Source organism: Xiphophorus hellerii, chromosome 23 (genome assembly GCF_003331165.1).
Source record: "Xiphophorus hellerii strain 12219 chromosome 23, Xiphophorus_hellerii-4.1, whole genome shotgun sequence".
NCBI lineage: Eukaryota > Metazoa > Chordata > Actinopteri > Cyprinodontiformes > Poeciliidae > Xiphophorus > Xiphophorus hellerii.
Window position 1 is genome coordinate 8,944,952 of NC_045694.1, and position 27,795 is coordinate 8,972,746.

General features: G+C 38.0%; 1 protein-coding gene across 1 annotated transcript; it reads right to left on the minus strand.

Moving 5' to 3' along the window:
* Nucleotides 1-144: 144 nt before the first annotated feature.
* On the minus strand, nucleotides 145-27,621 carry vimr2 (vimentin-related 2). Its single transcript, XM_032554755.1, has 10 exons — nucleotides 26,652-27,621; nucleotides 25,687-25,831; nucleotides 24,464-24,622; nucleotides 24,240-24,359; nucleotides 21,032-21,127; nucleotides 16,342-16,470; nucleotides 12,924-13,046; nucleotides 6,324-6,434; nucleotides 6,111-6,235; nucleotides 145-1,704 (listed from the first exon to the last, which is right to left on the minus strand). The coding sequence occupies exons 1-10, from the start codon at nucleotides 26,744-26,746 to the stop codon at nucleotides 1,662-1,664; spliced, it is 1,146 nt and encodes a 381-aa protein (XP_032410646.1). The 5' UTR covers nucleotides 26,747-27,621; the 3' UTR covers nucleotides 145-1,661.
* Nucleotides 27,622-27,795: the final 174 nt, after the last annotated feature.

A 27,795-nucleotide genomic window follows, 5' to 3' on the forward strand; every position in this document is an offset into this window, starting at 1 on the left:
TGATGAGGACGAAGATCAATGAAAGCCGGAGCGCTCCACATAAATCATGCTGCTCTGAAAAGATGTTTTACAGCGCGCTGAAGCTCATTTGAGCGAGCAGTTCTCATGAAACCGAGGGCTCTTCTGGAATAAGTCACAATCCGCTGTGATTTTTCAAGCATTCAGTTTTATTTAATCTAAATCCCAAGTACATTTTAATGCTTGTGCAGGATGATTGATAACAGACAGCTTTGATGCTAACAATAAGGAAAAGATTAGTGAGGAATGCTTTGCCGAACACTTTTTCGTGAAATGACATCAAATTGGGACACTGGTTCTGGAAGAGGAAACAATGAATCACTCAGGTCCAGGTGCTCGTTTGCTGAAGGTTTCACAAAAACAACTTCACGAGCCATTTGCTAAGCAAACACAGCTTACTCTCACAAGCAGCATGCAGACCTGACTGTAAAAACAAAAGCAAGGTGGGCCGCTTTCAGTGACGGAGGAGGAGCCCGTCTGTGTGTCTGATTACAGCAAGGGGGTCAAAGGTTAAGAGGTGGCAATCAGAAAGAGTTTTGAGTGACAGACGAGGTGGTTCTGTGTTTCTGCATTTAAAGGGGCGGCATTATGTGTTCTCCAGGCGCAAACTGCATCATTACGACAAAGGTAACACCAAAACTCTTTTCTTTGTGACTCTTTCATTATTAGAACAAAACAATATTCATTACAGAAACTCACACCACTTTGTTATGATTTTTGTTTTGTTTGAAGAATTCAGACTTCTCAGTCCTAATAAGGCAATAAAATGGAAAATTTAGTTTTGAGGTTAAAGGGGCAGTATTATGTTGTTTTGTTTTAGCCATTTTGTAGCATAATTTAGCAACAATGTTTCCTTCAGTTGTTATAAAAATCAAATATGACTTAAATTTTTACTTTGTAATTTAACACCTTTAAATTGGGCCTCTTTAAAAACACCTGCTCTGCTTGCAACTTGCTCCTTTATTACCCTTTAACAACGTTTTTACCAGCGTTGAACTGAGAAGTAGCTCCTACGAGTTCCACCAGGTGTTTGCTAATTGCTGCTGGCTAGTCTGAAGGAGCTGGGCTAAGTAGAGCTGCTCTGTGAGGTGAAAGCTCTGGAACTGCATCTCTGAGGGGGAGGTTTGTCCTCGAAGGCGGGGCTAGGTCCACCCAGGCGTTTTGCACAGATGAATGGTTGCCATGGAGATTAAAGGATTCCTCAAATATGAAAGAATCAAGACAACACTCCAAGTGTGTTTTTGAAAAGGAAATAACATTATAAAATAATATGAAGATCAAAAAAATAAATTTTACAGAATACTACCCCTTTAAATTTAAACCTTGTTTTACAAAAGGGAACAAAATGTGTGGGAATCAGAGAGCTGGAGGAGATAAAATCCCACTTTAAAGGAATATTAGAGCCAGACCCGAGCCTCCTACAGGTTTCAGACCGATCCATTTTAGTCTCCAGGTCATCTGCATGCGACCTGTTATCAGCTGGCTGAGGCCTCCGGGCAGCTTCAATCTGTCAGTGGCTAGAACTGCTACGCTTAAGCTTCATCAAAGTGCTCATTCTGGGTCCGTTTGTCGGGTTTTCTGGTCTGTTTTCTAATCCGTGCATCAGGGGAGGATCCAGCAGAGGTCTATCGGATCGGGCCGAGTCACAGGCTGCAGAATCTCACCTCCTCTTCCTCCACCAGACTCCTGAAAGGCAGAAAAACAATAAAACACGTAAATAACATTAATTCAAAAGCTGATTAAACCAGTAAAACCAGATGTTTTATATTAAAGTCCTGCCATGTGGAGCTCAGCTCTCAGCGTGACGTAAATCAGGAAGGATCTGTGTGTGACGCAGCAGAACGACGGCAGAAGGACCTACAGCCAAACGGTGCTCACATTTTCAGAAAACTGAAGCACCAACCATCTGCAGGAGCTGCTCTGAAATACTTTCTTGGGCCATAAGCCCCCCAGTAAGGGCAAACTGGGCTAGTTAGTGTGTGTGGTGGAGGCAATTCAAACCAAAAAAATAATTTCCTATATATGGATCTAATTAAGGATAACAAAACATCCAGTATATGAAGAAAAGTAGAGAAAACATTGGGTGAGGGTTTACTGTGTGAGTCTAAGAGAGGGAACTGGAGCTGTGGAGGATTAGTAAATGAGTTTAATGAGGGGTGTGCTGACACTAAAAGGCTGGTACAGAGCAGAGCAGAAGGTAAGATGTCTTCTAAAGGTGACCTACTATGCTTCCTTGAACAGGTTAGGATACAAAATATGTTCATTACATTTCTTGCAAAAAAATATTCTCTGATAATGATATTTCTGTTGTTATTTCTGCTTAATTTGGGTGAAACCGTTGATGGATGTTAAAAGTGATCTATTATGCTTCCTTGAACAGATTAGGGAATTTAGGGGCAACACAGAACATGTTCATTACAAAATCATTCTTAGATAAAGAGATTTTGGTCAATTCTGCCTATTTGGAGCTTCTTTTATGGCCTCCTGTCACTTTAAATCCAAACAGGCTGCTGCCCCAAATCAACATTTACACTCACGTGTGAAAATGGCAGCAAACAGATGCACAATTATACAACCGTACATCTTTGAAAAGCAGAAGTAGAGCCTCCTGCAACAACCAACAAGAGCACAGCAAGTGGTTTATAGATGGTAAGTCAACAACAAAACTCTTGTTTTTTCCAGCAGCCATTGTACAGCAGTAAAACCAATGGAGCAAACGTGCTTATAGCTCAGCTTGGGTTGCTAGGTAACGGAGCAGTGCCCATCAGATATAACTTCACAACTGGGAGGTTTTTGAAATGGCTCGTTTTCCAGACACCAAAACCATCAAATGGCTTTGGTGTCCTTTGAGCACTTCAGGGGTTTGAGACCCAAATGGAAGAACAAAAACTTGCAAATGTGTGAACTTAATTGTCCTACAGTTTCTTTTAAATAAGAGATGATCGCTGTATTCTTGGCTTGTTTTTAGAAGCATTTGAGACACAATGGAAGTATAAAAACATGAAAATGTGAATTTTGCATAATAGATCCCCTTTAACTCTCTTGAATCTCAGCTCAAAACGCAGTAGGGCCCCCTGTAGGTCAGAGGCGGTGGCACAGGGAGCAAGGGGGGCAAGAGGATGTCTGTGGCAACGACATGGGATGGCAGAAGTGCGTCACTTCACATAGCAGGATGGCAGATGGTTGAATAACTTCAGTGAACCGAGGGAAATTGACAAGAAAGCCTCAAGGTCACATGCAGGAAGCTGCATCACTTCCAGGAGCTGTTTCCTGTGACCCGGGCGGACACGGATGTCAAGCCTGTCTGCAGGAACATCTTAAAAAGAAACTGCGGATTTCCAGGCTAAACTACGTGAGATGGACCACGAAATAACCGTTAAGTTTCTCCCCCCACATGATTTCATACAGACATACAGAGGAGAGTAAAAGTCTTACAGTTCGGCTCCAAACGAGAGGCTGGGCAGCATTAAACATCCAAAATGTAAAAATACATTCAGAAACCCTCAGTGGGGCCTTTCATTGGAATAAATGAACATTTCTAGTTCACATTATTATTATAAATTTCACCGGTTAATTCCACAATATATAAATTTAGCTCTTGTGGAAAGAAGAAGAGCTGAGAAGAAATTCAGAAGAAGTCAAATTTACTGTAAAAAACAACAGGAACACGTGGAATAAAACACTGTGACAAGAAGAAATGAAAATGAGGAGGACCAAAATGGTATTCAACCAAAAAAGTTGGTGTTTGTGCTGCTTCAGCTTTAAAATGCTAATGCTAATGCAAGGAGCTCTAGTTTCTAAACCAGGATGTTTACGGTTAGCATCAGGCTCAGAATATTCATCCAAATATATTATAGTTGTGTTATAAAGATATAAAGATGCTTCATTATGACTTTAAACATCCATTCATTATCTTGTTCTGATTTCATGTTAGCTCCAGCTAAAGGTGTTAGCTCTGGCTAATATAGTCCATCATGTGTGTTTGTTTCATCAGATACATTGAGTATAATGGCACATGAAAAATTTGGCGAAAATGTTTTTTCTAAACTCCAAAAGCAAAACATGTAACAGACAATTTTAGAAATAATTATGAGCTTTTACGTGTCACAAGCAAAAAATTTCTACGCCAACAGGAAAAACACAAAAAATTTAGGGAAGCATGTTCAACTAGTTGTGGTTCACTTTAAGATTTTTATGAGTGGTTTTTTTTGGCAAAAATGTGAATAATTCATGTTTTATGTTCTCTTTCTCGCAATTAGAGTCAGAATTCCTTTATTGTCATTGTGCAAGAAAGCACAACAAAATTTAAAAAGTAGCAACTCTCAAAGGCAGTGCAAATATAGAAATACATAATAATAGATGAGTATGTTTTAATAAATACAAAAAAACCCATAGTTGGACACAGGGAAAAAGGAAATAAAAATGTTGATCAGCGTCTGGATGAATTTGTTGTGTTCAAGTCATAAAATCCCTAAAATACGGTGAAGTTTGTGATTTTAACCTGCTAATATCTGTAAATGTTCCAGGGGTGAGAATATCTTTGCATGGTACTGTGAATATTCATTTTTTTCTGATACAGAACAAACATTAAACTCAGCATCCAGCAGATTAAAATCTAAGATAAACATGCCGGGACCACCATGCGCTGTTCTTCAAGCCCTTCAGAAGACACTTCCTAAAGGGGAACATTGTTGAGCACCATCTGTTTCCATCTGACCCCCTACCATGGAGAAACACTTTCACAAAAGATGTCAGGGTCTGTGGGTTATAACTGTAACCAGACTTAATGAGGACATGCAAGAGGATGACAAACTTAACAGAGAAATCTCCTTGTGCTGTGTTTTTCTTTTAATAAAAAAACCCACCATGCCTTCCCTTTGACTGACAGTCACACTAACAATCAATCTTAACTTTCCATAAATCTTCCCCTGTCTCTACTGTAAACCCTTGTGGCAACGGCACAATGAGTATTACTACAACGGTGAGCTTTGTATTTATGATTGAGATGTGGTCCTATAAGGAGGAAAAACTGAAAAGTTTAACATTGTTTTCACAACCAACCACAGAAAAAAACTGTACCTTCCTTCTACTAGCCAGCTAAAGTGTGATTAAATTAGCTTTAAACTACAACACAAAAACTGACATGGCCCCCTAATACATAGTTATCAATTTATTTGAAAAAAAGAAATCAGTAAAAATATTCTGTGTATGACTGAAAAGTTAGTTATGCTAACCCTAAGGTGCTAACATTAGAATCGCTAACGCTGCTATGCTATACCAACATGGCATTTAGCGGAAGCTAATGCTAAAGCGCTAACTTCAAAACAAATTATGTCTGCCCTTGAAAGACTACAACCCTCAAGCATCAATTTCATTTTGACATTATAATTTATGTTCTATAATGCCCTTAGATATTGGACTTATGTTTATATATTGTTCTCTATTCATAATTTTTGTTCCTGTATGTTCCTGTTTGAAATTTATTTAACTTTCCTGTCAGATGAATACAGTATTTTTTTTTAATTAAATTCAATTAAATTTAAGGAATTGGGGTGACAGGAGTGAGAGAATGCGCTTCGTACAGAGTCTACAGCCACTTCAAAATAAGAGCATGAATATAAACATCTAACTACTTGGAGATGAAAAAACTTCAACACAACTAAAAGTTTACAAAACAGTAAATTCAAGCATTATAATGTATATTGAAAAATCAATTTAGGGGAAGCTAAGTGCATTTTCAAGTCTGGCAAAAGAGCTAAACAAAATTAGCTCCACTACTAGTTAATTTTCAGATTAGCAACTGTGCGCCAACACTTTGGGTCAGCCAGAACACACCCACTACGTCCATCCAGAACTAGACATGTTTGGGTCGTCAGAGTTTTATAGGTAAAAAGGTAAATAAACCAAATTTAGCTTGACCAATAGAAATACTCGAGAGAGAAAATTGTTGACTCTTCTGTAGAAAGTAGCTATTTTTTCCTGAAAGCCTAAAAGTTTACAATTTCTACTAACTCTTAATTAAAACATTATCTGTTGACTACAGAATGATTGGAGTTTATTTTCATGTACAAGTGGGTGTCATCTTTTCTTACCTGTAGGCCGCAATCTCCATGTCTCTTGCCATCTTCTCACTGAGCAGCTCCCTGTACTGCTCACACTGCTCTTTCATCTGGGATTTGAAGTCAACCTCCTGCTGCTTCATTTCTGTTATAGTAAACTAAACAACAGATGATTTGGAGTGTTTAAAAAAAAACAAACAAGGAGATAAAGTTAGAAAAGCTGCATCAAGAGTTCCAATGCCATACCTCCAACTCTTCAACCTCATCCATGTACGCAGCCCCTTTCACCTCAACTTCATCCAACAGCCCCTCATTACTCTTCTCAAGGTCATCGAGTTCCTTCTGCAGCTCTGAAATCTGCAGAAAGACATCCAAAATCAGCCAGTTCATTTACATTATGACGCTTTCTGCTCATAATTCCGATTTTTTCTGGAATCCTAAACAACAAATCAACTTAAAATTGTCAGTTAATGGCTTATAAAAGCTAGTTCCAATTGATTACCCAATAAAGTCCGTTTAGACTTTATGTTGTAGTTTGGCCGCCATCCAGCAGAGGGCGCTGCCGGTCATTCTTGAGCGGAGGTTTGATTTTATTTATTTAATCAAAGATGGCGGCATGCCAGAACAGAGGGAAAAAAATGGCCCACACAAGAGTTCGGTTTGGGATTCAAAATGCACTTAACTTTCTGTTTTGAAATATAAACAAGTTTCACCTTAAAAGTTCTCATTCAGGCGGGTTTCATTAGGGAGCAACGTCGAAGGCGAGGATGTGACGACAGGAAAGGCAAAAATAGGAACGAGAGCTACATCTAAGCTTGTTGTCATAGCAACTCCATCGCAACTAGTTACAACGTTCACGGAAGTATTCTGTATTATATTCCTCTTATTTTTCTATTCAGTGACCTAGAGATTTCTGTTTTGTTTCATTTAATAAATATGTCCAGGTTTATTATTGTGAGAAAAACACAATTTTGTGTTTATTCAGTTAGCATTTAATGCAGCTGACACAAAATAATGTTAAAATGTAATTTTTTTTTAAATTCAGCATTATGAAAAATTTAGCCTTTCATATTATTGAAAGATGGCCGACCTCTTGCTAATTAAGTTGATCTATATAAGATGAATCAACTTTAGATTATCAGGAACCTAACTTTACTTAACATAGAGATCATGAATAGGGGTGAATATTTATCCATAAACAACAACATACCAACATCTGGCATAAAACATTGATGCCTGTAATTATTTAAACACAGTAAATGCAATGATTGTTGGATGTCTTCTGTATTTAGTCATATTTCTGACCACCTGATGACCACAAATCCCAAATTTTCTTGTCGTTCAGCTCTGATTTAGCCTTATTAGAGCCGTTTAAGAATGCTTACAGCCATGTCAGTACAATGCCCTACGAATGTGATCCAGATGGGAATATCTTGATGTATGGTTAATGGATTGCCATCAAAATTCATGCAGACATTCATTGTTTCCAGATGACGACTCCCACTGACTTTGGTGATCCCCCCGACAATTCATCCTGCCCTACCACAAGGTTCACATTTGTGGTTTTAGGGTGAAATGCTTCAGCATTAAATGGATAATTTGCAATGGTCATCATGACTGTAAGACTTTCATGCCTACAATTGCTGCGAAAAGGGAAGAGGAGAGATCAATTTGTAAATTATAAAACCAGATCAATGAGTTGCAATGGATGGTTACCTAAAACTAACACTTGCAACATAATATTGTACAAAAGAGCTGAAGTATTGAAAGTAACTTTCCTTTAAAGTGGTTTTGATCTATATTTATTGAGGGTTTTTGAATCCTTTGGACTTGGGTTGCTTTTTCACCACTTTTTCAGGCCAAAAGTAATTTTAGACAAATATTTTGTTTCCCTAAGTCACTTAAGATTCACCAAACTTATTCAGGATAATCAGATTTCTGCCACAAAGTGTGAAAATGAACTGCTGTAAGTCAAGCTCCTCATATAATACACTTACTTTTGTGTTTTTGTGCATTTAATAATTTTTCACGCTTATCGGTTCCCTAAAAAATATACTGTAATTTAGCTACACCCAATAAGCCACAAAATGGGTGAACAACATGCGGTACGCAGGCCACTTGTGGCTCTCGGGTTTATTACATGTGGCCCACCAGTCAAAGGCAAATGCACTTTTTACATTTTCTAAGGGCAGGGTTTGTTTTTTATAACGCAGCAACAGGTATTGGTTTGGTTCACTGACCATTTTAATTTCACAGTAAATAGGACCTCAAACTTGAAGAAACTTTTTCTGAAAAGCAGGCTTATGGTAATTCCTTCCCAGGGAGATTAAGACATACAGTGTAATTGTTACTGAGAATAGACAAAATCTTACCAAGTATGTTTGGTCTAGTTTCTACTGCAAATATCTTAGGACACTTGAATAAGACACAACTAACTTACAAGTAACTTTTCAGCAAGAAATATGAGCTGGTTGTAAGTCACTGATTCCTTAATGTTGATTAAAAAATGCTAGTTCCATTGGTGGATTATTTAATTTGGAACAAGACATTTTCCCATGTTATAAGTGAAATAATCTGTCAATGGAACCTATGATTTGATTATATTTTTCCACCTAAAAATTAGACTTTTTTTTTATTGAAATATTGTGAGTTCAGTTTTTTGCTAGATGGATCAAATGTTTCTGTGAAATTATTGTGCTGCTTTTAATTTTAAAAACTGAGGCTAACAAGAACTTTCAACGTGATCACTTTGGCAAAAACTTTGGACATCAGTGTAACGTGAGAGGACAGAAAAAACTCCAGATTTATATAACTTTAGGAAGTTACTAGAAAGTCTGGCTGGTTGGATGCAGAATAAGCACTTTCATAGCTTACTGTACACAGTAACTTAATTAATTTCTGTCCTAAAAATGATAAAATAATAGTGAGCTGGAGCTACTAAGAACAAAATCAACAAACACAAAAAGGCAAGGTTAGCTTATAGGAGCATCCCTCCCTCAGTGTCGGTGTCTGTGTTGCCCTGCCATGAGTAATTGCAGCAATCATAGAAGTTCAACAATTATCTGTCCCAACCAGATGGGGATCAGGCTCACATTTCAGAGAAACCGTCTGAGCAGAGGGAAGCCCGGCTCCTGATGACTCGCCAAACCGGCCGAGCCAAGTGAGAGTCCTCTCCTCCTTTCCCCTGGCATGATAAGTGGAGTGGAGTCATGCCTGTATATGCGAGCAGCGGCTTTGGACGCCATCACTGCCTGCTCTATTATATACAGTCCTGAGTCGGGGCTGATTTCACTGCAATGTGTTTGTTTGGTCATGTTGTGTTTCAGTGAGAAACCAGAGCCTGAGCATCCATCAGAGGCGAGAGCGGAAACAGAGCAGGTCGAGTTGAGCTGTCCATCCGTCAGGCGGCGCTGACCTGAGCGGCGCTCGTGTTGGAGAGAAGTGGATGATGTTGGAGGAGCTGTGCTGTGGTTTCAGAGGCTTGGTGTTTATTTAAAGAGCTGGAAGTGGAGCCGCAGCCTCGGTAATGAGAACCAAACCACCAGGTTTGCTACAGATGTGGTCAGCTGTGGTGAAACCGTTGATAGATGTTAAAGATGACCTATTATGCTTCCTTGAACAGGTTAGGAAATGTATGGGCTACACAAAACGAGTTCATTACCAAATCATTCTTAGATAATGAGATTTTAGTCTGGTCAATTCTGCCTATTTGGAGCTTCTTTTATGGCTTTTTGTTTCTTTAAATCCAAATAATCTGCAGGTGGCCACGCCCCCAACTCAGCGTTTATACTCACACATGAAAATCCCTGCAAATGTCTGTACATCTTTTAAAAGCAAAAATGGAGCCTCCTGCACAACCAGCAAGAATTCAGCAAATGGTAAGTCAACAAAAAAACACTTAATGTTAGTACTGCTTAGAGCTGGAAAACAGATAATTAACTATATTTATCTCGTTAGACATGTGATCAATATCAATAGATAATAGGCCTGTCACGATAACAAATTTTGCTGAGCGATTAATTGTCTCAAAAATTATTGTAATAAACGATAATATTGCTTGAAGACCTTTTTACACTGATTTAATGGAAATGACGTAATAATGCATGCGATTTCCTGCCAAAGATAGATACACTTTATTTTCAAAATAACACTTAACACTGGAACTGATAAACAAAATAAACAAAACAATCAAAAATAAAATGGATTCTCAGTCTCCATCAACAAAAAATGTACTAGAATAAAAACTAAACAACATAAAGTAAAAGTGGAAATAAATACTGCATTCAACCAAAAGAGTGCAGATTATGAAGTCTGTGTATTATGTTGTCCTTCAGTAATAATTAGATTTAAATAGAGAAGACGGGCACATCGACTACATGATGCAATAGTTCACACTACATGATTTTTTGCCCCGATTTTCCCCTTAGGACAATCTTAGAACTTTGGCCGTTCTAAGATTGTCGCTTGCGATTTCATAACTTATCATCCTGTAGTGTGTGGTGTGTTACGGTAGATCGTCGTTGCCGCTCTGATCTAAATCAGGGGTTTTTCCCGACTGGGAGCTTAACACAGCCTGTTGAATGTGACAGGTAGCCAATCAGAAAGCGCGGATTCTGGGCGTGCCGTGGTGGCGTAGTGGTTAGTGCGACCCATGTTTGGAGGCCTTGAGTCCTCGATGCGGCCGTCGCGGGTTCGACTCCCGGACCCGACGACATTTGCCGCATGTCTTCCCCCCTCTCCTTCCCCGTTTCCTGTCAGCCTACTGTCATATAAGGGACACTAGAGCCCACAAAAGACCCCTGGAGGGGTAAAAAAAAAAAAAGAAAGCGTGGATTCTCCTCCGTGCTCCACATCTTTTTTGTATGGGGATGGGTAAAAAATGGCTGATCAAGATTTATTTCCACTTTTCAAATCGCAACATATGTCTTGAGGCAGTGAGTGTATAAACTTTTCAGACTTTTATGAGTCTGGAGCCAATCTGTAAGCCTGTGGTTAATAACCGAGGCCACTAAGGGAGATAAATCCTGTCTGGGCTGCAGACGGGCTTTCACATCTCCTGCTGAAAGTGTCCTCAGAGTAAACACTCAGGATCTCCCACACTGCTGCTCCTCTGTCACTCAGCTGCTCCTCGCCTGCTGTGAGAAACCATTCGTTTTCAGGCTGTGATACAAACCCAGTCATAGATTTAACTTTTATCTGATCTTTGTCGACAAAGAAGGTCCGAATGTATAATTAGAGGATGTGGACCAAAAGGAGACAAATTATGAGTTTAACTTTAAGGTTTCTTCCTGTGGTGGCTCTTGCCTTGACAATTCATATCTTATCAGCAAATTAGAGGTGATAAAAATGTCAAAACCCTTGAAAAATAACCGAAATTATTTTGTTAATCTATAACAAGATGGCTAGTGCAAAGAACCTAAAAAAGGGAAGTTATTGTGAAAAATATAAATTTTCCATGTTTTTGTACTGCCATTTGGGTTTCAACTGCTTCTGAAAACAGCCAAAGTGCTTAAAAAAACCACAGAGCCGTTTTTTGGCAATACGTTTATGATTTTTGGTGTCTGGAAACCAGCCATTTCAAAACCATCCCAGCAACCCCAGCAAAGCCCAGCCTGTTGCCCAGCAACCCGAGCTGAACTCCAGCATGTTTGGCCAGCTGGTTTTACCGCTATATGTGTTGTACAATGGCTGCTGAAGAAGACAAGTATTTTTTGTTATTGACTTATCCTCCAGAAACCACTTGCTGCTTTATTGTTGGTTGTGCAGGAGGCTATACTAATGCTTTTCAAAGATGTTCGGTTTATAATTGTGTATCTGTTTGCATTTTTATGTGCAAGTGTAAACATTAAATTGGCGGGGCGTGGCCAGCAGCAGTGTATTCGGATTAAAAGTGACAAGATGCCCTAAAACAGCTCAATCTGGAGGGACCTCAAAATAGCAGAAGTTGGCAGATTAAAATCTCCTCTTTGTGCAAAAACATTTCATGAATATATTTTTTGAAGCCCATTGACCAATCCTAACTTGAAGCATAATAGGTCACCTTTATGTGAAGATAACGTTTATCTTCACTTAAGATAACATAAGTAAAGTTATCTTTTTAACTGTGGCACTCTGTTTTAACATGAAATATTTTATTGACTATCTACATTCCTACTAGTAAGAGTAACAATTCATTTTTACGGTTCAAAATACCTTTCAAGATACCTCAAATGACGTCACCAAATCTAATTACAATTCAAGATATCTTAAACTTGATTATGGCTAGTAAAATTACATTTTTAGAAATCTGAATTAAGAAATTACAAATGGGCCCCTTGTGCTACAACTGAGCTGTCCAAATAGTTGCCTGCGGAAATTTGGGTGTAGTCAGAAGATGCCACAATGTAGAAAGAGTTCAGCAGTTTGTTATATGCGGGAAATGCAAATTTTTTGAATTTGAAAGCTGCTTAAGTCCGCAAATAATTTACTATTTATTATCTTCCAACAAACACAATGCACTTAAAATTGGATTTGAAGAGCAAAAAGTACAACTGTCTACTCATTCCCAAGCTGAAAATTGACAATTTATGAAAAACCTTCTCTTTTTTTTATTGAAATTTTAAAATGACAGACATCTTTGTTATTACAAGAGAAGCTCCTACTTAACAAAGATCTCTGGAAAATTATATTTAATACTTGCATAAGAAACACATGAGTTCTTGCAGTAGTCTGCAGGGATTGTTTAGACGTAAAAATGACCTGATCTGACCCAGAAAGTCTTTTAAATTTTTTCACATGGCTACACTTTTTGTAATTTGGATGACTTTCCCTTTTAATGGAGCTAACAAGAGAAGGAAGCTCACTCACCAGAGTCTTCATCTCGTCCACATCAGTTATCTCTGTTGGGTCTTTGACCATTGACCCACCAGTTCCTCTCGCTTCCAGTTTCTTTCCATCGCTTTTGCCAGAGGAGAGCGCCCCAAACTCCAGCTGAAGAAACAAACGATTAGGAGACAGAGCAGTCATATAAGTTTGCAAAGTTGAAAATCAGAGAGATCACAGCGGCGTCTCGTTGAGTAAGGTAAGTGCACTTTGACAGATGGAGCAAAAAGCCCCTTCAGTGGGGTGGATGAGCAAAGCTCTCTCTTCATGCACCTGATTTGTAATTACATTGGAGGGGAAACAGCCGAAACAGGCAACATGAGGGCGCACAGGTGTGTGGGACGAGGCCAACAATCACCACTCCTGTTTAAATCCAACAGCAATCATTTGAACATCGAGACAATCGTGTCTCATAATTGAGGCCAGGCGCAGACAGGACGCCATCCAGCTGGCAGAGGAAGACGCCGAGTGGGAGGGAGAGAGCAAATAGACGGGATTTAGGCAGAAAAACCAGAACACAGTCACTTTGAGACAGACACTAGTCTGGCAACTGCTTTCCTACACATACCAACTCCGTTGTAATGTCCCTTCACTGCTCCATCTGGGATTTCTTCTTTGTTTTAATGGCTGTTGGCAAACAATTATAGGAAGCATTACCGCCGCCAAGTGGTAAGGAGTGTGTACCACAAAACGACAAAAAATGCAACAGAAGATTAGATCTTGTTACTCAATTTACATCGTCTTCAAAAATAAAAGACAGCTTGATAGCTTTGGCTTCAGGCAAAAGCTATCAACAATATTCAGTTTCGTTTTCAATTGCTAAGATTTTTAATCCGTTTGGGCTTTCTCCCATTGAAGTGGATTTCTCCACCGGGCCAATCAGTGAACAGAGGAAACTCTGAATGATGACGTTGATTTTTTCCGCTGTAGCCTGCCTGTAGTTTTGGCAATAGCAGCGGGGAAAGTGAACAAAGCTGTTCAGTCCATGTTGAACTCTGATGTGGAACAAAAAAGCAAATTCTGGTCCGTTTAAAAACCTCAGTCTCAGTTCAGCTGAAGTGAACTCTGATCCGCTTTGAATGCATATGTAAATGCAAAGCAGGCTGGAAATCACTTTAAAAGCAGAAAGAGAACAATAGCGCAGGGAATTCTGGGTAAATACAACCAAACCAAAAGCATAGCGCTAGCAGGATATATGGTTTGTGGTTTTTTGACAAATACAAAAGTGAAATCCTTTAACATCTACAATCTGATGCTAGTCCATTCTTTACAATTTGTTGGTTTTTTTTTTGAGAAAAAGTTGGGCTCAGTGTCTTCTTCACAGGTTTTCTTGTCATTTTCTTCAGTGGTTCTTGGTGCAGCGCCCCCACAGGTGAGGAAGGGTACATGTTTTTCAAAAGATTTGGTTTATTTGACACAGTGCAGTGTGAAAGTGAATCACAGCAGCTGAAAATGTAACAAATGTTGCAATTTTTGTCCCCAATAGAAGCAGCTAAGACCCAAATGGAAGTACAAAAACATGCAAAATGCAAATTTTACTCTTACTTGAGTCATTTCTTGGACAGCTACTTTTTATTTTTACTTGAGTAAAAATAAACGTTCAAGTAGTGCTACTCTACCACGTTTTTATGACTAAATTATTTTTATATAAAGAGCTGTGCATTTATGACTATCAGAACTATCAGGTGTGAAAACACCCTAAAACTTCAACCGAGTCCAGGCCTCCAGGAAGTAATCGTTTATCTGCAGCCGAGAGCCTAGGTCCTCTGAATGAAGCGAAACGTTGAACAAGAGGCTGGTTTGTACCGGTGTAGTCAGACACACAGATGATTCAAATAAAAATGGATCAGATATTCTTTTCTAATGCCTCTAAAAACATCCAGTGCAGAGCTGAGAGGGAGCCTGGGAAGGCGGCCTGCAGTCTGATTACAGCCCTGACCTCTGAACCAGCAGACATCCTCACCCCAGTCGGGGTCAGACCCACCGGAGTTCCAGCCTGACCTCGATGCTGTACCTTTGAGTTGCACTGCAACTACCAAGGTGGACGAAAGCCGTTCTGTCCGGGTCCAGAACTACAAGCCCGACTCTCAGGTTCTTCTCCTCTGTTGTGCTAAGAGGTAAAGAAAACAAGTCGGGGTGTCGCAGCATGATTTGTGAAAGCTGAGATTTATGTGGAGACCCGAGTGGGGGGAAGAAGAGGAGGTGATCAGCAAAGAGGATGAGGAGCAGCTGTCAGAAGGACCTTAATTAAATAAGAATCAATTCTGCAATAAAGAGCAAAACATTGTTTTAAACAGCAAAAGGTGCAATTAAGGATTCATAAATGCACAGCTCTTTATATAAAAAATAATTCAGTCATAAAAACATGGTAGAGTAGCACTACTTGAACGTTTATTTTTACGATGTAAAAATAAAAAGTAGCTGTCCAAGAAATGACTCGAGTAAGAGTAAAATTTGCATTTTGCATGTGTTTGTTCTTCCATTTGGGTCTTAGCTGCTTCTAAAAACACTCAGACATTTTGGGCAATAAGTTAATGCTCTTAGGTCTCTTGAAAATGAGGAGTTAAGTGAGAATCAACGGGCACTAAGCTGTTACCTAGCAACCCCAGCCAGCCCAGCCCGTCGCCTAGCAACCCAAGCTGAGCTCTAACCAACACGTTTGGTCAGCTAGTTTTACAGCTTTATTCGCTGTAAAAATTTCTTTCAATATAAAATGAAACTAACAAAAACGACAAGTCTGTGTCTGAGTTTTTGGTTAAAACCAGCTTGTTCTTCAGTCAGTGAAGTTATTAAAAGTACCTGCGTTTCCATTTTCCATGGAACTGGGCAAACTGGAAGTATGTAAACAAACTTAATGAATGGAAACACGGCAATTTTGAAAAAACTCACATTTTTCAATAAGAATTTTGGTAGTATAACAACCAACCAGATGTTTTTATTGGTGGAAAAGACAAAGTCAGGAAGTAGCAGGAGGATGATGATGGCGCAGTATGTTGTTTAATAACTCATCACGTGAACAAACTAATTCATATGTGGTTTTAGTTTTCTTACTGAATGAAAACATGGCAATTGCAAAAATTTGATTTTTAATGATAGCGGACTGTCGACAAAGGAAATGCAGCTAAAGGGGTAGAGAAGCCAGAAATATTAATCAAGTAAGAGTATCGATACTTCAAAATAAATTATTTAAGTACAGTTACAGCAGACTAAAGATACTCAGTTTTTCCAAAAAGTTACTCAGGTAAATGTAACTAGCCACTACCAAACTCTGAAAATAAGGTTTAAATCTGCGGGATAAAGATATATTTTGTTTCTTATTAGGTTTATCTGGACACATCCTTGAGTCTACAGCCAGAAATATCAAACTTCCTTGTGGCACATTTTGTGTTTCTGTGTTTCGTACCTGGAGGCTCTGGGCCAGCTGGCGGTGGTACTCCTTCACTTCCAAGGCTGGGGTGATGTCAGGGCTGCCAAACCTGACCGCAGCTGCAGCCAGCGCCCTTTCATCTGGCTGCAGCTGGCTCTCCACCTCCTGCATAGACATCCAACACACAGAGAAACACACCGATGATCCTCCATGAAGCAGCAACCATTCAGGCGCCACGCTGTTATTTATTTAAGGCCCATCCAGTTTATCATTCTTTGGATTTTCCATTTGCCTGTTTGGCGACCTTGGCATATTAAAAAAAGTTACAAAATCATGAAGCTGAACAAATCAAGAGCCAAACTTTACTTTCAATTCCTTAAAGACTTAAACTCCTCAGTTTAAATGAATGCAATAATGTTCACAGCAAAATCCTGGGAAACAACTGAAAATGTTCTCACTATTTCCATTTAGTGCCTCAATTTGCATGACTTGTACATTATTTGTATATACACTGAGATACTTAAGTTGAGCTTTAATTGTAACTTTTAGGTCAGAATAAATTTGTGTTTTCCATAAAAGAATCTGTGCATGGATGTTTCCTTTAGTGCCAACTAAAGGACAAAAATCGAGACATTGAAAAGCCTTTTTGATTATTATACTGCAGAAAACTATAAGTATCATGTGGTTAGCACACTTTTGCTAATTCGCTAATAGCGGTCATATTTTTCATCTAGCGCTTTTGCTAACTTTGAGAAACATTAGCACACTAAGCTTCCACTAAACTAATTTTTACAGAGAAATTCTTACCTGCCTGTTTTGTAAACTTTAAGTTGAATAAAGTTCGACATCTGCGTTGATGTTTTGGTTATCGACCTTTAAGAGTTCTTGAACTAGTGAGCCGTTTATATTCATGCTCTTATTTTGAAGGGGGTGAAGACTGTTTACGCAGCACAATCCTCACGTTCTCGTTCTCTTTTTATTTTTTTAACCCAATAACTTTATTTCAAACAAGAAACATACAGTAACAAAATAAAATAAGATATAAACATTAACACAATTATTATAGAACATGTAAATATGGCATCAAAATTAAATTGGTGTTTAAGGTTTGTAATCTTTCAAGGGCAGATATAATTTGAATTGAAGTTAGCGCTTTAGCATTAGCTGCTGCTAAAAACATGTTGGTATTGTGCATTATTAGTTCAGTGTGTTAGTGGAACTACGACAGAGTATTATAGACTTAAGAAAAACAAAGTAACGAGAATAAATTCATAATATCACAAGAATAAAGTCGTAGTATTGCGAGTATAAAGTTGTATAAGAATAAAGTTTAACTAATATAGAAATAAAGTCATAATAATAAGAATAAAGCCCTAATATTTTCAGAATAAAGTTGTAATATTACTTCATACTCATAGTAATTTAACTATTCTTGTATATTTCAACTTTATTCTCGTACGATTTTATTCTTGCAACATTATGACGTTCTCATGTTATATTGACTTTATTCTTATAATTTTATTTTATCGTTGCCCTAATGCTCCGTTAGCGCTGCTAACTGTTTAGTTAGCGTTGCCCACCAGTGAGATACTGGAAAGATGAGTAAAATTGCATAATGAAAGCAAAGTGGAGGAGTGAACAAGAACCTGAAATCATGTAAAATAAACTGAGTAAAGCTGTTGAAGCTGAACACAGAAACAACCTCTGCATGGATTTCTTCATCGTTGAACGGAGTTGCTCCTTCATTATTCAGAAGCAACATTTTTCTGCAGCTGAATAATGACTCCTGATTTGTCAGGAGAAATTGGACGTCCATAAAGCAAACTGATTTCTGTTTTTATTTTAGGTTTATCCACATTTCCCACACTGCGAGTTGTGGTCCGGAGGGACTGGGCGGGTTTCAGGGTCGAGCAGCAGAGGGAAAGATGGAGTCGCTCCGGGTTCGGCTGGGCTGCGTCTGTCATCTTCTGGTGAGGCAGAGGATCGCTGTGCGGCGCAGCGACGACGCATGGATGCAAACAAAGTTGTTTTAAAGGACCGATTCACTAGTTTGGCAAAAGAACAAGCAAATAGTTAATTTAGCTGCATTGTGTGTTTGGTAAATATAAAGACTGCGCAGATGTTTGCTGTAAACCAACTGTCACCACATGCATTAAAGTTTCTCTCGGCTTCGAGTTCAAATGAAAACTAAAATGTCTCAAAATAGCCACAAAAACTGCCTTCAAATAAAACTGAATTCCTCAGATTTCCAGGCTATTATAGTGAAAAAGGGTGAAAGCAGACTTTTTAATTAATTTGTGACAGGTAATATTGAAAATGACCGAGATCTGAAGAACGGTTCTAATATCTCCCAGGTTAGCTGATGGACAGCTCTGATTAAATGCTGCTTTGCTCTCTAATTTTTCTGGATCTTGAAAGGACTTTTAAAACTTCTGCTGAAAGGTTAAACAGGGATTTTTCAAGTCGTTATGTTGCGAGATAAAAAGAACCAAACATACCTTTTATCAAGAAGCTCATTAACTTTCTTATTAGATAATAAAACTCTCATTTAGAGCGTTAGCATATATTTTTAAGCTTCCACAGTTAATATATTAATGCTTAAATAATATTTCAGCAGCTTATTCCTAAAAGATTAACTTATTTTTAGTTTAAGGTGTTTCAGACAAACTTCAGGCACATGAATGAAAGGAAAAACACTTTTTTGTACAAACTTATAGCATTTTAGCTTTGCAGAAAAAAAATCCATAATTGCTATGAAAAACAGAAATTTGAAAAAGAAACCTAAATAATTAAAAGTGATCAATTTTCCCAGAAGCAAATGATCTGTTATTTACGTCTGGCTCATTGGTTACTCTCCCATTTTCTCCTTTAATCTGCAGGATGTTGATTCATGATGAAAGGAAACGAGACAAGAAGAAGAAATTTTTACTTCCACTGAGGCTTTATCTTGATTTTTCTCCTTTAATTTATCTCTACTGACAGTTTTTAGAGGAATTGACCCAATAACGGCCTTAAAGACAAACTATTGTAATGATATTCCTTAAATGTGTTTTTATGTTGCCAAGTTGTGCACAGTCAGATTATTTGAAGCAGAACAATTTAGTGTTAACAGAAAAGTGATCAAGTGTTTATACATTTCTCATTTATTTTTGCTCTTATGTAGTTAGAATTGCAGGAAAAATGTTGATGAGGTGATTTTGTCACTTGTTGAAAACTTTCATTTTTTAAGTACCGAAAATAAAGCCAAGGACAAAAAGACTAAAAATAGTTTCAACCCAAAAGCTGTAGTTGCCCTTAAAACAGCAAATCCATCCAAAACCTAATCTTTATTTAGTTATTTATCTATTTAGTTATTTTTAAATCCCAGTTCTTCTGTTTCCTCGAAAGTTACTTTTTTTTAAATTTTGTTGTCCTTTATTTGTCCACAACGACATTAAAATTAATTCTGATTCTTGTTGGTTTATCACACATCAAATTAATAAATTATAATGCCGTTTGTGGTTGTAAGGTGATGAAATGTGAATAATTTACACAATTCAACTCAGATTTCGTTGTGTAAATCTAACCACAACCAGACTTCTGAGTGAACGGATTACGTCTCTAAAGCGACGCACAATGTTTACAGAAGCAGTAATGGACGCCGCCATTTTAAAGTTTATTCACAATGAGAGCCGACAGACAAGATCATAAAAGGAATCTAATAAGAAACTAACAGCAGTGGCTTTTTATGCAGGATTGATGTCAACTCTTGTAACATCTGTTTGGATCAGAACTAAGAGTGATGGGATTGTGATGCGTTTCATTGACCAAAAAAAAAAAAAACCTCGTTCATAAATTTCATAATTATAATTTTTATACGTTTACGGGAAGCATGCGCAGCCAAGACAAACGCTACAAAATCAGTACAGTGGCCGACAGGTGCAAACGAGCAGCAAACGGCAAAATGAAAGAAAATAGAAGCAAAAACCTTCAATCAACAAAACTAATGCGAACAAAGAGAGAGATCTGAGCAAACTCCTGCCTAAGATCAGTAGCTGTTAGCAATCAGTAGCACACAGCTAGCGGATGTTTGGTGTAACACGGAGCAGAAAGCTGAGGTTGATGTTTCTCCCTATATCCAGTGGGTGGTCAGGTTGCTACGATCCATAGTAGCCACACAGGCACACCCGCTAAAAAGAAACAAACGCACCCAATGCAACATTTTCATTCTGTTGGCTGAGAGGTTGCTAGGCGACGGTGCATTTTTGTTCCAAAAGCAAGCAGAGAACGTTTCGTTCTGCAAGAGCGCGAGGAGAAAGGTTTGAGTAAACATTACAAGTTTTGAGAAGAAAGACATGAAGTCCTGCTTTCAAAATGAAAATGAAAGTAAAAGTATTAAATGTTTTGAGAACAAAGACATAAAATTCTGCTTTCAAAATGGAAAATATGTGCTCTTGGATTACGGCAGAAAAATTACCCCATAAAAATGCGACATAACCGTTCAGACTCTTGGAGCTTTGGAAACAATCAGATCCAAATTATTCCCATATATAGGAGTGGCAAAGATCCGATTTTTGGGGGTTGACAAGATGAGGATTGTAGAGAAAAAGCGGATTAAAGTCGCATTAGCCTGCTGTGTGAACATAGCATTTGATTCAGCAAATCAACTGAAGGTTGGAGATTGTCACCACAGAAATAGTTTCTCATTTCAAATATTTTTCTTCTTCAACTGATTGATTTGTCTCACCATCTTGTGTTGGGTCTCCATGTTTGCCAGCTGTTCCTCATAGACGGCCACTTGGTCCCTCAGAGCCAAACACTCTGCAGTCACAGCATCGACCGCCTGCAGAGGCAATCAGAAGGAGGAAAGTTTGAGTTTACTCTTCATTAAAACACAAAAAGACTCGCTGTAGAATCTATTTTTGCTTCAATATCTCATCTGAATTTGGTTAAATTCACTGAACAGGAAGCAGACGCCGCATTGCAGAGGAAAAGTAGAAACAAAAGCTCCCGATGCATTTAGGGGGTCTCGGCTCACATACTTCCTTTTTAGATTAATGCAGCCGGAGTGGCGGCTTTTATATTTGCACACAAGAATCCTCTTTGGGAAAATGGAAAAAAAATAAATAAAAATTTGTGCTTGGTGAAATAAAATATCTGAAGAATTAAGGTTTGTGTTTGTAAATCTGTAAAACTGTCCTCTGCTTGAACTCGAGTCACAAATCTCTGGTGAATTTCGGCAGAACTTTTAACATTTCGACTTTCCTCAACCTGGTTGGACAGCGACGCCCAAAGTGGGGCAACAGAACAGAGTATTTATAGAAATATTACCAATTATCTGACACTAAATGCCCTTTTAAGGTGTGCTCAGATGAAAATACAAACGTCGAGAGGGAAAACCTGAAGTCAGGAGCTGCTTTTTAAATCCTCTGATGTTTTTGGAGCAGTGGCGTCCCTCAGGGCGCCGCTTGGCTCGCCTGCATTTCCTTCTATAGTAGCACTGAAACAATTAATCAATTTTGAAATAATCATCCACTGATTTAATAATCAATTAATCGAATGCAGACTCAAAAAAGACCAATTACTGAGAAAAACAAAATAACCATCGCAGCAAATAAGAGAAAACTGTATAAAGATTAAATATATTTTGCATTTTAAATAAAAATTCTTCTTTGTAAATAAAAATTAGTCACCTGATTCAGATTCTGTAAAAAAATTTAAATCTCCAACTAAGCTCCTTTTGCTGTCTAATTATTTATCAGTTAATCAAAAGCAATAATCAATCAATACATTGATGTTTAGTAAAATGTCTGTTTTTAGCTTCAGAATATTTATTTGCTACAAATGATCAAGAGATCACCAAGTTAATGCTGTTTTACTGCATTTTAGGCAATGAAATGTTTATCATTTAAAAAAGGAATTTAAATACATGAATTTTCTCATGTATTTATATTATTGTACAAAATAAGTGTTTAAATGAAAAATCTGCAGAATGTGTCATTTTTTAAATCCAATTAATTGATTAACTTGCAGGACAAAAAAGCGTAAAAAACGTAATTAACAATTTTGAAAAATCAGAATAAAATCAAGCAAATTGGTTTGATTTTGTTGTTTTTTGTAGAAAAGTAATGTAATTTAATTTTACTCTTACTTGAGTAAAACTTCTGGATTTGCCTGATTTTGTTATTTGTTATATGAATTACTGTAATTTTTGTCCTTAAAATACCAAAATTTCCACTTAACTTTAGTTTGGTCCATCTGATGATGTAATTCTTAAATATGAAATGATTGATAATTTGATCAGTTACTCAGTACTTGAGTAGACTTTTTACCAAATACTTTTTACTCGTGGGTAATTTCTTGGCCAGCTTCTCTTTCCTCTGACTTTAGTGCAGTTTTTGTGAACTTCTGATCATAGGCATCATTTTGCAGATCAGAGTGATATTTGGGTTCATTAAATTAAATTATTGGTTCAGTTTTTATGTCGGTTTTACCAGTTTTTAGTCTGAAATTGGGACGTTTTCACAAAGTTTGCTTCCACAGAGAAAATTAGGCTGAATTTGTGAGTCATGACACGAAACAGGTGCAAAATAATAAAACCGGACATGTTTTTCTTTTTTCTTTGGAGGGAAGTTGAGCTTGTTGTGGTTTAATCTGTCCAATTTTCCCTCCTCTCCTCCACATCTCTGCTCTTCATTTACTTCCCTGCCAGAATTTCCCACCGAATATTGTCGCCCTGCAGCTGCAACCAATTCAGAGCGGCAGAACGGAGCCAGCGGCGGCATCAGGGCGCTGCAGCATCGAGAAATGTGTTACATCTGTAAGGGAGGAATCAAAGCCGCGCTCACATCTGGTCCAGCTGCGGGACGATTACTTCGGCCTGGTGTGAGGAAGAGGAGGAGTCGTGTTGAGGGTTTGGTTGCTGAACAACAACTACAGGTTGCTGCTGCTTATTCACAGCGGCTGAAACGCTTGACAACACCTCCACCTAGTGGGCAAGCTACAATATTACACCAGAGGTAATATTAAAATAACACTTTAGTGACATTTTTCCCTTCATTATTAAAACACAATAAAGCTCTGACAAATTAGGAATCCGTTACAGAAACTCAAACCACTTTATTATGACTTTTGTTTTGTTTGAAGAACTCAGGTTTATCACTCCTGATAAGGAAATAAACTTTTAATATTTAGGGTTTTTTAAACAGTAACTGAATGTTTTCCAGCCACATATTATTATTTTGTATCACAATCAGCGTTACCTTTAGTTAAACGTTGCACAGATCAAATATAACTTAAAAGAAATTTAATTTCATAATTTAGTACCTTGAAATTGGGCCTCTGTCTCTTTAAGAAACTCCTACTCTTCCTGAAACTCCGTCTTCAGGAAGTCATCACAACATGGCTCCTCTATTAACTCTTTAACAATGTTTTTACCAGCGCTACTCTGAGAAGAAGCTCGTTTAATGAGCTCAGTGGATGCACAGTTCACCCAGAGGTTTGCTAGTTGCTGCTAGCTAGTCTGGAGGAGCAAAGCAGGGGAGTTACGGGCGACGGTTTCTCTGTGAGACAGAAACTATGGAAACTGCAGCAGGAGATGCGTCTCAAAGGCTGAATGGTTGCCATGGAGTTTAAAGGATTTCAGCACACACATGAGCATGATTGACAGCGCTAATACCCACCCCCTGGCTCTGATTGGTTGTTTCTTTTTAGCACTGGGAGATGGCAGAGGAGCTCGATTTATTTCACAGATTATTTTTCTCATACTGTCACAACATAATGACGGCTTCAACAAATATGTAAAAACGTATATTTTTTATAAAAGTTACATAATGCAGCTTTAATTAAATCACATTCAGGGCTCTACAGTACCTCGGATGTTTATGTTTTTCTTTTGTTTTAGAAATTCAGCAAAGGAAAGTCTGATATTTTACAATACGGAGAACAAATTTTACCTCAGCCGCATCTTGTTGTCCCTGCTGGACGACGATCCTCTGATATGCAGCTTTTTCAAACTCCTTCTGGAGACATTCAAGCTCTTCCTTCAGCTCCTCTGTGTCACAAATAATCTCATCCTGCAGGCAGAAGACGGACAGAACCGAAATGGGTTCTGACTGAAGTGGACAGGAGGGAATACAAGGTGAGAAAACCTCGCCAACATGCAGCTGACACACCCTACCTTCTGCCTGCGCAGTTTTTCCACCACTGCCTCCAAGCCGAACTTCGGTTTCGCTGCAGTGGAGGTGATTTCAGTAGAGGCGGGTAGATCGTTCAGATTTTCCTCCAGATCAGCAATCTGACATTCAAGAGAGCCGTTCTCCTCTTCCAAACAGTGGGCCTGAAGGCAGCGGACCCAGAGGTGAAGAGACAGAACAGTAGAGAACAAAAAGGGTTTCTAAGTCGATTAGAGAGGCACCGATCCAATTTTAATATCTGTATTGGTTCTGATATTGAGAAAAGTTCTAGCTCGGGTATTGGTGACAATGTCTCCAATCAATAATGGCAGATCTATTCAGTCTAATTCTATGCTCTGTGATTTTACATTAAATTTACAAATCCTAATTGAACTATCTGAACCATTTGAAAGAAGATTTGTGGCAGTTTATTTTTAAATGTTTGATCAAGGTAATAAATGATAAGTTATTGCAATAAAAGATAATATTGTTGGTTTCAGACCATTTTCAAGTAATATAATACTGATGGCATAATAATGCAAGAGCACATTTTCTCAAAGATCAATAAACTTTAAATTCTAACGAACATTTGACACTGGAAGTGGAAGACATTTTAAATATCCAAAATAAATAAACAAAACAAGAGAAACAACAAATAAAATTAATTAAGTTTCTGTAAACAAAATTATCTTTCAAAAAACGGTTGGTTAAGACCAAATCACCAGACTGAAAAATTATCATCCAAGTTTTAGTAGAAATGGAGAAAAGAGAAAAACAATAAATCATACCAATGGAAATTATTGAGCTTTTTTAAACGTGATTAATTGATTTATTGTGACAGTAAACCTATTTTTGTCAGTTTCAGTTTATTATTTACTCCTAATTGCAATGACTAAACAAATTAAAGTTGTTTTTACATATTTGACCAACTTGTGAAGATATCTGTGTATCTAAGTTTGCTGTACTGTGTAGAGGAATATAATTATATTAATAGTTAAAAATGATGTTGTTTGGTTGGTTCGCACTAAGACAACTGGTGCAGAGTTGGTACATAAATTTGTAATTCAGTTCATTTCTGTCTATTTATTTAAAAAACAAGCATTTTAAGTCAATTCAACTGTTTTTCTCTATCAGATCGTATCGACAGATACTAAACCTCAGATATTGGTACCGGTATCAAAAGTGAAAAACTGGATTAGTGCATCTCTAGTTTAATGTCTTTCCACACCAACTCAATGAGTTTGACCAGCCGGTCGTTGAGGGCAGCCATGGTGGTCCGCTCCTGGATGAACCGGTCTAGACCCGCTTTATTCAGAGCTGTGGTTGTAACAAAGTCTACTTTATCACAGTCACATTTGCCAGCAGAGGCACACCTGCAAGAAAAGCAAACAACACAGAAACTGGACTGAAGAAGCAAAAATGTAAACCTGACATTTGTTATACGTAAAAACCTCGACTACCAGTGTTTCTATTAAATCAAAAGGCTTTTGTTAAGTACTTACACTCTGAGCTTGACATTATATACTTCCTTAATACAGTTTTCCAAACATTCAGATATTTACTGTCTAGTTTAATGTTGGACTGCGTGTAAACACTGCAAAAACACAAAGTCTTACCAAATATTTTTTTATCCAATTTCTAGTGCTTGAAATAAAGACAACTTACAATTAATTTTTTTAGCAAAATATAGGAGTTTGTTTTAAGTCAACAATTCTTTAATATAGAAGAAGTTGCTCAACTGGCAGATTATTTACATTTTACTTAAATTTAACACATTTTCCCATGTTATAAAATAATATGCCAGTCGAACTAGTATGTTTAAAAAATATTTTTAAGAAATTATTGACTTAAAACAAGGTCCTATATGTTGCAGAAAAGTAACTTGTAAGTTATTTTTCTATTTGCACTAGAAACTAGATCTAAAAAATTGAAAATTATTTAAAGTTTATTTTCACTGTATATTTATTTCCAGAATATATATATATACACAGTATATATACATATATATACAGTATATATATATATATAACATTTTTTAAGAGTTGCACTTTTTGTTAATAATGAATAGAAAAATAAATTTAGCTATGCAGAGATTTATACATGGATTCAAACACGTTTTTAAATAAATGTTAAAACAGCCAGAATATCTTTTTTTCCAGTAGTAACATAATAAACGATGTGATGAACCCTGACCTGGCGGAGGCCTGGTGCAGCCTCGGCCCTCCGTTAGGACTCCGCCTGTCGTCGTCAAACAGCCGGCGGTATGAAGACACTCTGAGCATGGCCATGGCTCCGGATCGGGTCGGGATAAAAATGGCGCCAGCCGCGCCAAACCGGGCTTTATAACCGCAGGGAATGTGGCATCGAGGTGAAGCTCACTGCTTATAGCATGAACGTCATTCAGAGAAGACTTCACACGTACCCGAGGAGTAAACTACTAAATCAAACTGGACAGTTATTGGGTTTTATTCCGCCTCCCACCAGTAACAATCCAGCACCATGCAGGATGTTGCGATGCATGTTTGTGATTTTTACTGCCTAAAAATCTTTCTAAAAGTGTGGTCAAAGCTTTATTTTTGCCATGACATGGTATTAAAATAACGATTTAGATTTGTGGTCTACCTGTAGTTTTAGCAATGGCGGCGTGGTTCCAAATATTGAATTAACACTAACCGCCATCTTGTTCGGATCGGGACTTCAACACTAACCGCCTCCGTCTCGTTCGGATCGGGACTTCAACACTAACCGCCGTCTCGTTCGGATCGGGACTTCAACACTAACCGCCTCCGTCTCGTTCGGATCGGGACTTCAACACTAACCGCCGTCTCGTTCGGATCGGGACTTCAACACTAACCGCCGTCTCGTTCGGATCGGGACTTCAACACTAACCGCCGTCTCGTTCGGATCGGGACTTCAACACTAACCGCCGTCTCGTTCGGATCGGGACTTCAACACTAACCGCCGTCTCGTTCGGATCGGGACTTCAACACTAACCGCCGTCTAGTTCGGATAAGCACTTCTGTTCGGAGTGGAGGACGGTTGTTTAGCGCACGCAATTTCCGGCAAGCTTCATAGTGGAATTTCCCGTAGCTTGCGTACAGTATCGGCAAACTTAAAATGTAAAACTTTTAACAGTCTGCGCCTCCAGCAAAAATCATTTTAAAATTTTTACAGATAAACTTACTGAAACTTCATGAATCAATAAGTACAATATTCTAAAATGTATCTACAAAACGCATAAATTTGTTTTCCATCATGTGATTCAAACACATTTTTAAATATTCAAAATTGATTTTTTTTTTTTTTTTAAAAGAGAAAGCAAATACAACTTAAAAGG